The sequence below is a fragment of the Triticum aestivum genome, chromosome 6D, assembly GCF_018294505.1.
Source record: "Triticum aestivum cultivar Chinese Spring chromosome 6D, IWGSC CS RefSeq v2.1, whole genome shotgun sequence".
Lineage (NCBI taxonomy): Eukaryota > Viridiplantae > Streptophyta > Magnoliopsida > Poales > Poaceae > Triticum > Triticum aestivum.
The window spans coordinates 466,708,527-466,721,646 of NC_057811.1; the positions used below are offsets into that span (position 1 = coordinate 466,708,527).

At 41.9% G+C, this 13,120-nt stretch overlaps 1 protein-coding gene across 1 annotated transcript; it reads left to right on the forward strand.

The window, feature by feature from the left end:
* Positions 1 to 252: 252 nt before the first annotated feature.
* LOC123142034 (wall-associated receptor kinase-like 9) lies at positions 253 to 5,424 on the forward strand (the record flags this gene model as incomplete). The annotated part of the gene is given in 7 exon segments (XM_044561066.1): positions 253 to 957; positions 959 to 1,118; positions 2,708 to 2,802; positions 3,647 to 3,775; positions 3,943 to 4,028; positions 4,111 to 4,889; positions 4,971 to 5,424. Coding segments are annotated over 7 exon segments (2,355 nt in total), but the record flags the coding sequence as incomplete, so codon positions are not given.
* Between the last annotated feature and the right edge of the window lie 7,696 nt (positions 5,425 to 13,120).

Consider the following 13,120-nt stretch of genomic DNA (forward strand, 5'->3'; position numbering starts at 1 on the left):
TTTCCCTCGTGAAAAATCAATCATGGTTATATCGTGCATTTTTCTCCGTGCGGGCCGAAAGCTAACTAAAAAGTGCCATCTACCTATTTTTTTACCAAGTCCCTTAGTGCTCTTGCAACGAACGACCACTAACTCTGTCGTGCTAAATAAGTTCGCTAAGGGAATCCAGCTGCTGGTTCATTGAACAAATGATCTCTCTCTCTCTCGCTCGTTCTTCGTACGTACTCGTTGACGAAAACAAACACTCCTCTCGCTACTGCAATGCTCTGTGTTGTGGTAGCCGCGCTGCTGCTCCTGCCGGCGCCGCCGTCGGCCGGCGCCGAGGCGGAAGCAGCTACGGGCCGGAGGAGTAACTGCACCACCCACTGCGGCAACATCAGCATCCCGTATCCGTTCGGGGTGGAGCCTGGCTGCTACCACGAGAGCGGCTTCAACCTCACCTGCAACCAGTCCTACAGCCCGCCCCAGCTCTTCCTCGGCGACGGCACCGTTCAGGTGCTCGACATCGATCTGCCCAACGGCACGGTACGTATCAACAGCAAGCCATTGGAAATCCTCTATGGCGACAATGGAAAAGTAAGCCGCCGCACATGGCGCGCCGGCGGCCTGGGATACGCTGCCGACGGGCCATACTTTGTAGCGGGAGCAGGGCGGAACAACTTAGTAGCACTCGGGTGCAACGTCCAAGCCATCCTCCTGGGAGAGGACAACACCCTTGTCAGCTCTTGCTCTCCTTTCTGCCCGACCACAGGTGGTTACATGGATACAGATACCTGCTCCGGCATCGGCTGCTGCCAGGCAACCATACTGGAGGGTCGCGCTTCCTACGGACTCCAGGTTCAACGGGTTGGTTTCGTTTATTATAGATCCTGGGTCAATGTGTTAATTGTGGAATCGGACTATTTGCTTAACTCGACGGAGTATTATTATAATAACGCGGACACAGCCCCCGCGATGCTGACCTGGGCGATCAACAGCTCGATATGTCATACCAATGGGTTGTCACCTGCCTGCCGCAGTAATCACAGCTTCTGTCTTAACTACATCAAAGATTTTGATCAAGATTTTCTTTATGGTTATGAGGATGGTGATCCTGTTGATCAACGGCATAACTGCAGGTGTGCTGGTGGTTACCAAGGCAATCCATACATCTCCCATGGCTGCTATGGTAATAGTAATACACTCCTCAAATATTTCTTTTTCTTTTTTTATCTAGATGCTCAAAGTAATTTACTCCCTCTGTACTCTTATATTTCTTTACTACTTTTGGTAGCCACCGCACCTAGCTAGGTAGGGTGTTTTCCGAGTAACCATATGAAAATGGCACATTTGCCCCAGCACAAAAATGTGATAGTATGATGAAGTTCCAAATTTGCTCCATAAGTATATGGCAAAGTCGCCGTAAAGAAAAGATATATGGCAAAGCAATAATTGTGGAAAATTGCATTATGAAGAACTTAGGGTGCGTTTGGACGCAAAGTATTTTTGCAGTTTTTTGGGAATACTGTGGTTTAAGAAAAAAAAAAGGGTATTAAATACTTTGAACTGTTTGGATGAAAGAAATATTGTAGTTTAAGATACTGTGGTATTTCTCATACCGTGGTTTTTCTTGCAGTATCTAAAAAAGAGGTCCCGGCCTCTTGTTAGAAAACTGAACCAAGCGAAAAGTCAGCATCTCGGACTCCTCGTCATTATCTATTAATCGTAGTGTAATTTTATATCCTGATTATTAGGCGTGTTTGCTTAGATGATTAACTTGTGTTCCGTTGGTCTCTGAGTCCATGTTCTTCTGCCCGTTGTTGCCAGCAATTCCTCCGTCCGATCAGCGATCTAGCATCTATTGAGTCATGCTAGCAGCTATAAGAGGCCGAGAGGACTTGGCTTGCATGGCCTAGCTGCATGCGTTGGACGACCCCTTTTACATGCTGATCAGCTCCTTAATTGTAGCTGAGTTTGTTGCGGTCAGCCAAAAATTACAAGAAAACAACATTTGCCAAACGAATAGGTGGTTCCGGCAAAACAGAGAAAAACCATGGTTTAGACAAACCGAGGTATTCATTGCCCTCGCGTTGATCAAGGTCTTGTTTATGGTTATGAGGATGGTGATCATGTTGATCGATGGCATAACTGCAAGTGTACTGGTGGTTACCAAGGCAATCCATACATCTCCCATGGCTGCTATGGTAATAGTAATACACTGCTCAAATATTTCTTTTCTTTTTTATCTAGACGCTCAAAGTAATTTACTCCCTCTGTACTCTTATATTTCTTTACGGAGGGAGTACTTTTATGGAGCCACCACACCTAGCTAGGTAGAGTGTTTTCTAAGTAACCATATCAAAATGGCACATTTGCCCCGGCATAGAAATGTGATAGTATAATGAAGCTCCAAATTTGCTCCATAAGTATATGGCAAAGTCTCCGTAAAGAAAAGATATATGGCAAAGCAATAATTGTGGAAAATTGCATTATGAAGAACTTAATCTTTTGCCAGCCAAAACACTAATAGAATGAAGCTTCAAATAGTATAGTTCTCATGGCACATAACCCAAGTTTTATTACTGAAATTGATGGCCAAAACTGAACCTCAAAATACATAAGCGCTTTATAAATTAAGATGGAATGAGTACAATATACGTATACATCAGGGATTTGCTATTTCTCAGTCACTTAAAAAAAATTAATAGATATGTTTTCTTGCTCACAGTAATACAAATCATCAAAATTGGTGTAGCCACTAGATCTACAAGCTCACTCCACCAAGAGCTATCCGGTCTGGACCTTGAGAGCCTCCACCATGCAGTATGTAGTAGCCGGTGTTGATGTATAAATGTATTGCCTAGTCTCTTTCATTAGATCGGTCTTTTGATTGCATTGGCTAGAGCATGCACTTCTATATGGTATCGGAGCCAAGAGGTCTTGAGTTCAATACCCGGCTGGCTGCAATTAAATTGTGGCCCAATTTTGGTCCATGTCTTAGTCTCTTCCATCAGATCGGTTTTTTGATTGCATTGGCTAGAGCAAGCACTTCTACATGGTATCAGAGATAAGAGGTCTTGAGTTTAAGACCCGGCTGGCTCCAATTAAATTGTGGCCCACTTTCAGTCCACATTTTGGTCCCTTTCATGAGATCGGTCTTTTGGTCGCATTGAGTAGAGCATGCACTTCTACATTGTATCGAAGCCAAGAGGTCTTGAGTTCAAGACCCGGCTGGCTGCAATTAAATTGTGGCCCACTTTCGGTCCACGTTTTGGTCTCTTTCATCAGATCAATCTTTTGGTTGCATTGGCTAGAGCATGCACTTTTATAGCCAGAGCATGCATTCTAAGTGGACTTATCCATGCCACAGTTATCAGTTTAGTTATGACATGTTTAACTTTATGTTAACTTCATTCTTTACTGCAGAAATATATCACTTGTTTTTTAAACTATATATGGAATCAATTTATAATCTTTACCATATTTGGAAATCAAATAATTGGAAATCAATTCTTCAATTCCACGACGGCTTGTGAGGCATTGACCAGTAAATAGTTGTTTCTTAGCCGACCGACTTGTGTGTTTATATACATCTTCTACTCATTGACTACATGAACCTACATCGGTATAACTAATTTCGGTTTTTTCTATGTTGTGGTGCATCCAGATATCAACGAATGTGATTATCCAGACATCTATCCATGTTACGGATATTGCAGAAACACACACGGAGGATATGATTGTTAGTGCCCTCCTGGTTTCAAAGGCAATGCTTCTAAACCAAATGGATGTGAAGGTAAAGATCAGATTAGTTGATAGCTTTATGCTTATTTGTTCACTACGATGTTATATCGGGACCAGGCAAATAATTTTTTAGTTCTACTACCTGCAGAATAGTCCAACTAGTTACCCATTTAACATGCATAATGCTTATTCTTTCATACTTTTATATGCCTTGCCCAGACATTGACGAATGTAACCAAAAGGAAGCATATCCATGTTATGGAATCTGCATGGTGCCTATGGAGATCCATTGATGAAATTGGGATGTGTCAGCGTCAGAACAAAAAGGCCATTTACAGGTAATGATAGCATATTTTTATAATCATCATCAATCTATTATTTTTGAAGAATTCCGCTGCCCGAAATTAATGACTTTGTATTTTCGTCTATGATACCATATTTTACAGGTTTGGGAATAGGTCTTGTGGCTAGTGGCAGCTCAATCATTTTACTTTTAGTGCTCGCTGCCCCGTTTATAGCACGCAAAATGAAGTTAAATAGGGCAAACAAACTGAAAAGAAAATTGTTCAAGCAAAATCATGGGTTGCTGTTGCAACAACTAATATCCCAGAAAACAGATTTTGGTGAAAGGATGATCATTCCTTTGTTGGATCTAGAGAAGGCCACAAACAATTTTGATAGAACTCGTGAGGCCGGTGGTGGAGGCCACGGTGTTGTGTATAAAGGAATTTTAGACCTACAGGTTGTCGCCATCAAGAAGTCCAAGATCGTTGTACAGAGAGAAATCGATGACTTCATAAACGAGGTTGCAATTCTTTCTCAAATCAACCATAGAAATGTCGTGAAGCTAATCGGGTGTTGTCTTGAGACAGAAGTCCCATTACTGGTTTATGAGTTTATTTCGAATGGTACTCTTGATCAGCATCTTCATGTTGAAGGCCCAATATCAATGTCATGGGATGATCGAATAAGGATCGCGCTTGAGGTTTCTAGAGCTCTATCTTATCTTCATTCAGCTGCATCGATGCCTATTTATCACCGGGATATTAAATCATCCAACATACTTCTTGATGGTAATTTAACAGCAAAGGTATCCGATTTTGGAGCTTCAAGATACACCCCAATCGATAAAACAGGGGTGACTACTGCTGTGCAAGGAACAATAGGCTACTTAGACCCCATGTACTATTATACGGGTCGCCTAACAGACAAGAGTGATGTTTTCAGTTTTGGTGTTCTTCTTGTAGAACTCCTAGCTAGAAAAAAACCATGCCTTTACCGTAGTGGCGGTGACGGTGTTGGTCTTGTTTCACATTTTGTTTCGCTACTCACAGATGGAAATCTTGATGAGTTAATTGATCCCCAAGTCATGGAAGAGGGGGATGGAGATGTCCAGGAAGTAGCTATGCTAGCAGCGATGTGCATTAAATTGAAAGGAGAAGACCGGCCTACAATGAGAGAAGTGGAGATGAAACTTGAAAATATGAGAGTTAACATGTGTGTGGCGCCTGATACTGCTGCATCAAGGAGATATGGCAGGGGTCAAACTGAGTCTCTATACATGCCAATAGAAGCAGTTGTTGTGGAAGCAAGCAGGCAATACACTATGGAGGAAGAAATATTGGCTTCTGCAAGTTATCCTCGATGATCTTGCTGTAGATGTTCTACACATTTGCTTCTTTCTTTGCATTCTACTAAATTATTCCAGGAAACCCTTAGCTAATGGAATTTTCAAACTCTTACAAATGCATGTTCACTGTGTGGTGGTTAATTACTTCTTCCATGTAAAATACTTGGGTATCAATAGTTTTGGTTCAGGAAATAAAGCATAACCTTCAACGTGTTTCTGTATTGATTCTTTAAAATATGTTCATGTTTATATATTCTTGTGATCATACAGCTAATTTTTTATAAATTTATTCCTGATAATTTATTTGTTCTGACGCAGCCCATGCAACCCCTCGGTCGCCCCTGCCCAGGGCGATACAAGGGCGATTCCTCCACCCGCAACTGCCGCCCTTCCACTCTCCCCTACCTGCCGATGTCGGGTGAAGCCCGTGTGGCCGATGGCGGCGGGGGGGGGGGGATCATCTCTCCCGGCCACCCCTCGCTCTGTGGGTGACATGACCTGGTGGCGGCCGGCAGCGGCCCAGTTAGTGCGCATTTGGGCGTACGGCAGCAGGACACGGCGAGCGGTGGTGGGTTGTGGAGGTCAAGAATCGTATTGATGAAATAGGGTTTCCCCCACTTTGTATTACAAAGCAAACATCACCGATACAACCAGATAGGTGCTGGGGCGTAAGCAGCACAGGCACACCCAAAAGAAACGAAAGAGGAAAAGAAAAGAAACAAATGCGGACACCGGCGGATCAACAAAAATGAAGAATCTTCTCGACCGCCGCACCCACCAGGGATCCTCCACTAAGCTCCTATACTCCGAAGCGCCGGTACCAATCAAGACCTCCAAGAAGGGATGCGACGATGACGACGCTGCTGCCAAGGGTTTCCCCCGATACGTGACGACGATAGAGGAAGGGTACCCCGACGCCCTCCAGGAAGGTCCGGCGGCACCCTCAGGCACCACCGCATCGGTGTCGGCTCGGCTGATAGGGATTTCTCCCGATCCCAACCTTTACCTCGGGCGCTCCGGAGCACGCCACCAAACAAACCACCACTCTGTGCCAAAATGGTCTTGAAGCTTCCGCGCCGTCTCACCACGGCACCGCAAAAGGGGCCTGCTCAACGAAGAAGAGGAGCCGGGACTCGGGACAGCAACATCGTCGGCACGCGGGAGGGCCCGACCTCCACCGTCAATGACGGTAACCGACTGGACGCTACAGCAGGAGCATACCAGGCTCGTAGGCCCACAGGCCCGGCCGGGTCCACAAATTCCTGTAAAGCTCCCGCCGTCACGCTGCATAAGGCACACCATCGGATGATCGAACAAGGATTGCGCTGGAAGTCGCTAGAGCTATTTCTTATCTTCATTCAGCTTCTTCGATGCCAATTTATCACAGGGATATTAAATCATCCAACATTCTTCTTGATGATAATTTAACGGCAAAGGTGTCAGATTTTGGAGCTTCGAGGTACATTCCAATTGACAAAACAGGGGTGACTACAGCTGGTGCAAGGAACAATAGGTTACTTAGACCCTATGTACTATTATACTGGTCGCCTAACAGGAAAGAGTGATGTTTTCAGTTTTGGTGTTCTGCTTGTAGAACTCCTAACTGGAAAAAAACCATGCGTCTACCGTAGTGGTGGCAACGATGGTGTTGGTCTCGTTTCACATTTTGTTTCACTACTCACAGAAGGCAACCATGATGAGATAATAGATCCTCAACTCATAGAAGAGGAAAATGGGGAAGTCCAGGAGGCAGCTACGCTAGCAGCGATGTGCATTAAATTGAAGGGAAGAGCGGCCTACAATGAGGGAGGCGGAGAGAGTCAATTGCAAGAAACCACCACATTTGTGGCTAGGTTTGCAGGAAACTACCAACTCGTTAATCTGTTGCAAAAAACACCGTAAAATCTCTTAACCCGTTGCAAAAAGCACTGAATAGCCGTTTAGCCTCGTTTGATCTCTTTTCTGACAGGTGGGCCCCGAAAATGCTGACGTGGCATGACGAACAGGCAAACGGCGGCGTTAGGAACAAAATGGTCAAGACGTCGCGCCGGTCGGTCCCGTCGGTGCTCGCCAGACAGATCCCCCGCGCCCTCTCTCTCTCTCGCCCCTCTCCACTGTCTCCCCCTCTCTCTGGCTCTGGTCGCCGTCGGTGAGAAGCCAGCTCGCCACCGTCCACCATGGTTTCGTGGAGCAACGACAGCGAGGAATCGGGCTACGAGTACTCTTCAGGCGGCTCCCCTACCAAGATCAGTGATGTGTACTCGTAGCTAGGGTTCTTTGAGCTAGGGTTTCGATTTGGGGATTTTGTTTTTCCTGCTCGATTTGAACTCGTGAGATGGATTTTGTGCGTTTCTTTTGTTGATGTAGATCCCGGCTACAATCGAGGACCCGAACTACTCTGGTGTTGACGATGAGGTGATTGTTATGTGTGAGCATGGCCAGCCGGCGAAGAGGCATGTTTGCTTCGAAGGGATTAGCACTGGGAGGAGGTTCATTGCCTGTGGACTTGATGTGAGTGCTAGCAAAAATCTGTAGTTTGCTTATTTTGTGAAGAAACTATAAATTGTTCATATGCACTGTTCATTGTTCATGTTCACTGTTCATCTAGTAGTTTAGTTAAAGGTACTGTCATGTACCATACCATAGTGACTGAGTGAAGTAAATGAATTGTTCATACATATAAATAAACAACACCACAGTGATATAAATGAAGTAAATGAATTAAATTGTGTTGTTAAAAATTAAGTACATAGATATAAAATTAAGGTATCCATAGTGACTGAGTGAAGTAAATTGTGCTAATAAAAAGTATCATAGTGCATTGTTCATAGATATAAATGAAGTAAATGAATTGAACTGAATTGTATTGTGCTGTTAAAAATTAAGGTATAAATGAAGTAAATTCAGTGTAGTATGCTGTGAAAAATTCAGATATAAATTCAAAATTGAGCTGAATTGTGCATGTGCAGTAAACTATAGTTGTTTTGAATTGGACTGAATAGAAGTGAAGTGAAAAAGGAAGTAAATGCATTTGTACTTGTTGTTTTGCAGGAAGCAAGCAGTTGTGGTGTTGTTCAGTGGGTAGATGAGGAGTGGCCAGAGCATCTGCAGAATGCTCTTCACAAACTATGGCTTTCGTATGAGGATTGCTAGCGTGCTAATAGGATGGCATGTCTGGAACATTCATCACTTGTCCACAATCTCACATCACAGAAGAACAAGCTACAGGAGACTTATGAGAAGCTAGTTGAGGATGTGAACAACCTACTTGATGATACGTCTCCAACGTATCTATAATTTTTGATTGTTCCATGCTATTATATTATCTGTTTTGGATGTTTATGGGCTTTATTTTACACATTTCTATTATTTTTGGGACTAACCTATTAACCCAGAGCCCAGTGCCAGTTCTTGTTTTTTCCCTTGTTTTAGTGTTTCGAAGAAAAGGAATATCAAACGGAGTCCAAACGGAATGAAACCTTCAGGAGAGTTACTTTTGGAACGGAAGCAATCAACGAGACTTGGAGTGTACATCAGGGAAGCAACGAGGAGGCCACGAGGCAGGGAGGCGCGCCTGCCCCCTGGGCACGCCCCCCACCCTCGTGGGCCCCTCGTAGCTCCCCTGACCGACTTCTTTCGCCTATATATGTCCATATACCCTAAAAACATCGGGGAACAGAATAGATCGGGAGTTCCGCTGCCGCAAGCCTCTGTAGCCACAAAAAACCAATGGGACCCTGTTCTGGCACCCTGCCGGGGGGGATCCCTCACCGGTGGCCATCTTCATCATCCCGACGCTCTCCATGACAAGGAGGGAGTAGTTCACCCTCGGGGCTGAGGGTATGTACCAGTAGCTATGTGTTTGATCTCTCTCCCTCCCGTGTTCTTGAGGTGGTACGATCTTGATGTATCGCGAGCTTTGCTATTATAGTTGGGTCTTATGATGTTTCTCCCCCTCTACTCTCTTGTAATGGATTGAGTTTTCCCTTTGAAGTTATCTTATCGGATTGAGTCTTTAAGGATTTGAGAACACTTGATGTATGTCTTGCCGTGCTTATCTGTGGTGACAATGGGATATCACGTGATCCACTTGATGTATGTTGTGGTGATCAACTTGCGGGTTCCGCCAATGAAACTTTGGGGCACTGTTTGAAGTACTTTGTGTTGGTTTGAATAGATGAATCTGAGATTGTGTGATGCATATCGTATAATCATACCTACGGATACTTGAGGTGACATTGGAGTATCTAGGTGACATTAGGGTTTTGGTTGATTTGTGTGTTCAGGTGTTATTCTAGTACGAACTCTATGATAGATCGAACGAAAAGAATAGCTTCATGTTACGGACTCTTGAATAGATCGATCAGAAAGGATAACTTTGAGGTGGTTTCGTACCCTACCATAATCTCTTCGTTTGTTCTCCGCTATTAGTGACTTTGGAGTGACTCTTTGTTGCATGTTGAGGGATATTTATATGATCCAATTATGTTATTATTGTTGAGAGAACTTGCACTAGTGAAAGTATGAACCCTAGGCCATGTTTCCTAGCATTGCAATACCGTTTACGCTCACTTTTATCGCTTGCTACCTTGCTGCTTTTATATTTTCGGATTACAAATACTCATATCTATCATCCATATTGCACTTGTATCACCATCTCTTCGCCGAACTAGTGCACCTATACAATTTACCATTGTATTGGGCGTGTTGGGGACACAAGAGACTCTTTCTTATTTGGTTGCAGGGTTCTTTGAGAGAGACCATCTTCAATCTACGCCTCCCACGGATTGATAAACCTTAGGTCATCCACTTGAGGGAAATTTGCTACTGTCCTACAAACCTCTGCACTTGGAGGCCCAACAACGTCTCCAAGAAGGAGGTTGCGTAGTGGACATCAAGCTCTTTTCTGGCGCCGTTGCCGGGGAGGTGAGTGCTTGAAGGTATATCTTTAGATCTTGCAATCGAATCTTTTAGTTTCTTGTTTTATCACTAGTTTAGTCTATAAAAGAAAACTAAAAAAATGGAATTGAGAGTACCTCATATGCTTCATCTTTTTAATATCTTTCATGAAAATAAGGATTCCGATAATTGTGCTTAATTGCTAGAGGAAGAATGCATTAGAATGTTTGGCACTAAATCTTTGAATGATGAGCATGATTGCAATGTTGTTAGTATGAATTCTTTGAATATCCATAGTACTAATGATGATTGCACTAGTCATGATGAAAATGTCTCCTATAAGCATGTTAACTTTTGTGGAGTGCATAGAGTTTGCAAGTACATACCAAATAGGGAAGATAGATTTTGCAAAAGGCACAAGTATTTAGAAACTAAATGGTTTCAAGAAAGGCTAGATGTTTGTGTTGAAAGATTCAATATTTATCGCCATCCTTGTGAACTTTGCAATGAACATGGTCATTTAAAGCTCCAATGCTATTTGTTTCATGATCAAATCGTGTCCAAAAATTGTTATAACTTGATTACCCTTGAGCATCATAAAGAGCTTAGTCTTCTTTTGGGGTATGAAGAAATGAAACTTATAACTCAGGGTATTCCAAAATTTAATCTTGATAAATTTCTTGATTTTGATTTAGAAGAAATTTTTATGTATTGTGCAGTGAATTGCATTGAAAATCCTTATATTGCCAATTACATAAAGACAAGAAAACAAATAGAAGATGAAGAGAATACTAATGAAAGGGAAGATACTTCCCAATATCCTCCTATTATTTCTTATGATGAATCAGGTAACGAGGAGGAGCTTTCTATTCAACCAATCTCATTAATAAGGAGCTCAAAAAAGAGGGTTAAACCCACACATGATGTGAAGAAGAAAAAGAAAAGACGGAGAAGCAAAGGTAGAAAGGTATCTCTCCCAAATGATGTTGCTCCTATTACTCATTGTGATGATGATAATTGCTATACTATTGGTGCTATCCATACTATTAATGATGAGAGTGATTATGCTTATGATATGAAAAGGGCCAAGCTTGGGGATGCTATGTTTGATGAGAATGACATGTTTGAGAATATATTTTCTGCAATTAATGTTTGTCCCAAGCTTGGGGATGCTATGTTTAATGAAGAAGATATTTTTAGCCTACCAAGTTTTGATGAGCAAATTTATTATGATGATAGCATGCCTCCTATTTATGATGATTATTGTGATGACACTTATGCTATAAAGAGTAGTGATGATTATATTTATAAAACTTGTCATGATTATGATTTCCCCTTTTCTGAACATTACTCTTTTAATGTGGAAACAATTTATAGTATTCGAGTCTCTTATGATACTCCCACTATTCCGAATGAGAAGAATTTTGCTTATGTGGAGAGTAATAAAATTTTTATGCTTGTAGATCATGAAAAGAATGCTTTAGGTTCTGGTTATATTGTTGAATTCATTCATGATGCTACTGAAAATTATTATGAGGGAGGATTATATGCTTGTAGGAATTGCAATAATATCAAGTTTCCTCTCTATGTGTTGAAAATCTTGAAGTTATGCTTGTTTTACTTTCCTATGCTAATTGATTCTTATTCCCATAAATTGTTTGCTCACAAAATCCCTATGCATAGGAAGTGGGTTAGACTTAAATGTGCTAGTCATATTCTTCATGATGCTCTTTTTATGTTTCAATTCTTATCTTTTATGTGAGCATCATTGAAACCATCATGCCTAGCTAGGGGCGTTAAACGTTAGCGCTTGTTGGGAGGCAACCCAATTTTATTTTAGTTTCTTGCTTTTTAGTTCTGTTTAGTAATAAATAATTCATCTAGCTTCTGTTTAGATGTAGTTTTATGTTTTAATTAGTGTTTGTGCCAAGTAAGACCTATAGGATCTTCTTGGATGATAGTTATTTGATCTTGCTGAAAATTCCAGAAACTTTCCGTTCACGAAAATAATTGTTTAAAATCACCAGTACGTGATAAAATACTGATTCCAGTTGCAGCAGATCAATAATCAAATTATCTAGGTCTTCCTATTTTGGAAGAATTTTTTGAGTTCCAGAAGTTTGCGTTAGTTACAGATTACTACAGACTGTTCTGTTTTTGACAGATTCTGTTTTTCGTGTGTTGTTTGCTTATTTTGATGAATCTATGGCTAGTAAAATAGTTTATAAACCATAGAGAAGTTGGAATACAGTAGATTTAACAACAGTACAAATAAAGAATGAGTTCATTACAGTGCCTTGAAGTGGTGTTTTGTTCTCTTTCGTTAACGGAGCTCACGAGATTTTCTGTTAAGTTTTGTGTTCTGAAGTTTTCAAGTTTTGAGTAAAGATTCGATGGGCTATGGAATAAGGAGTGGAAAGAGCCTAAGCTTGGGGATGCCCAAGGCACCCCAAGGTAATATTCAAGGACAACCAAGAGCCTAAGATTGGGGATGCCCCGGACGGCATCCCCGCTTTCGTCCTCGTTCATCGGTAACTTTACTTGGAGCTATATTTTTATTCACCACATGATATGTGTTTTGCTTGGAGCATCATTTTATTTTGTTAGTATTTGCTTGCTGTTTGAATATTATCCCAAGATCTGAAATTCTTAAATGTTAAAGACTCTTCACATAGTTACATAATTATTCAACTACTCATTGATCTTCACTTATATCTTTCGGAGTAGTTTGTCATTTGCTCTAGTGCTTCACTTACATCCTTTTAGAGCACGGCGGTGGTTTTATTTTGCAGAAATAGATGAACTCTCGTGCTTCACTTATATTATTTTGAGAGTCCTAAACAGCATGGTAGTTTGCTTTGGTTATGA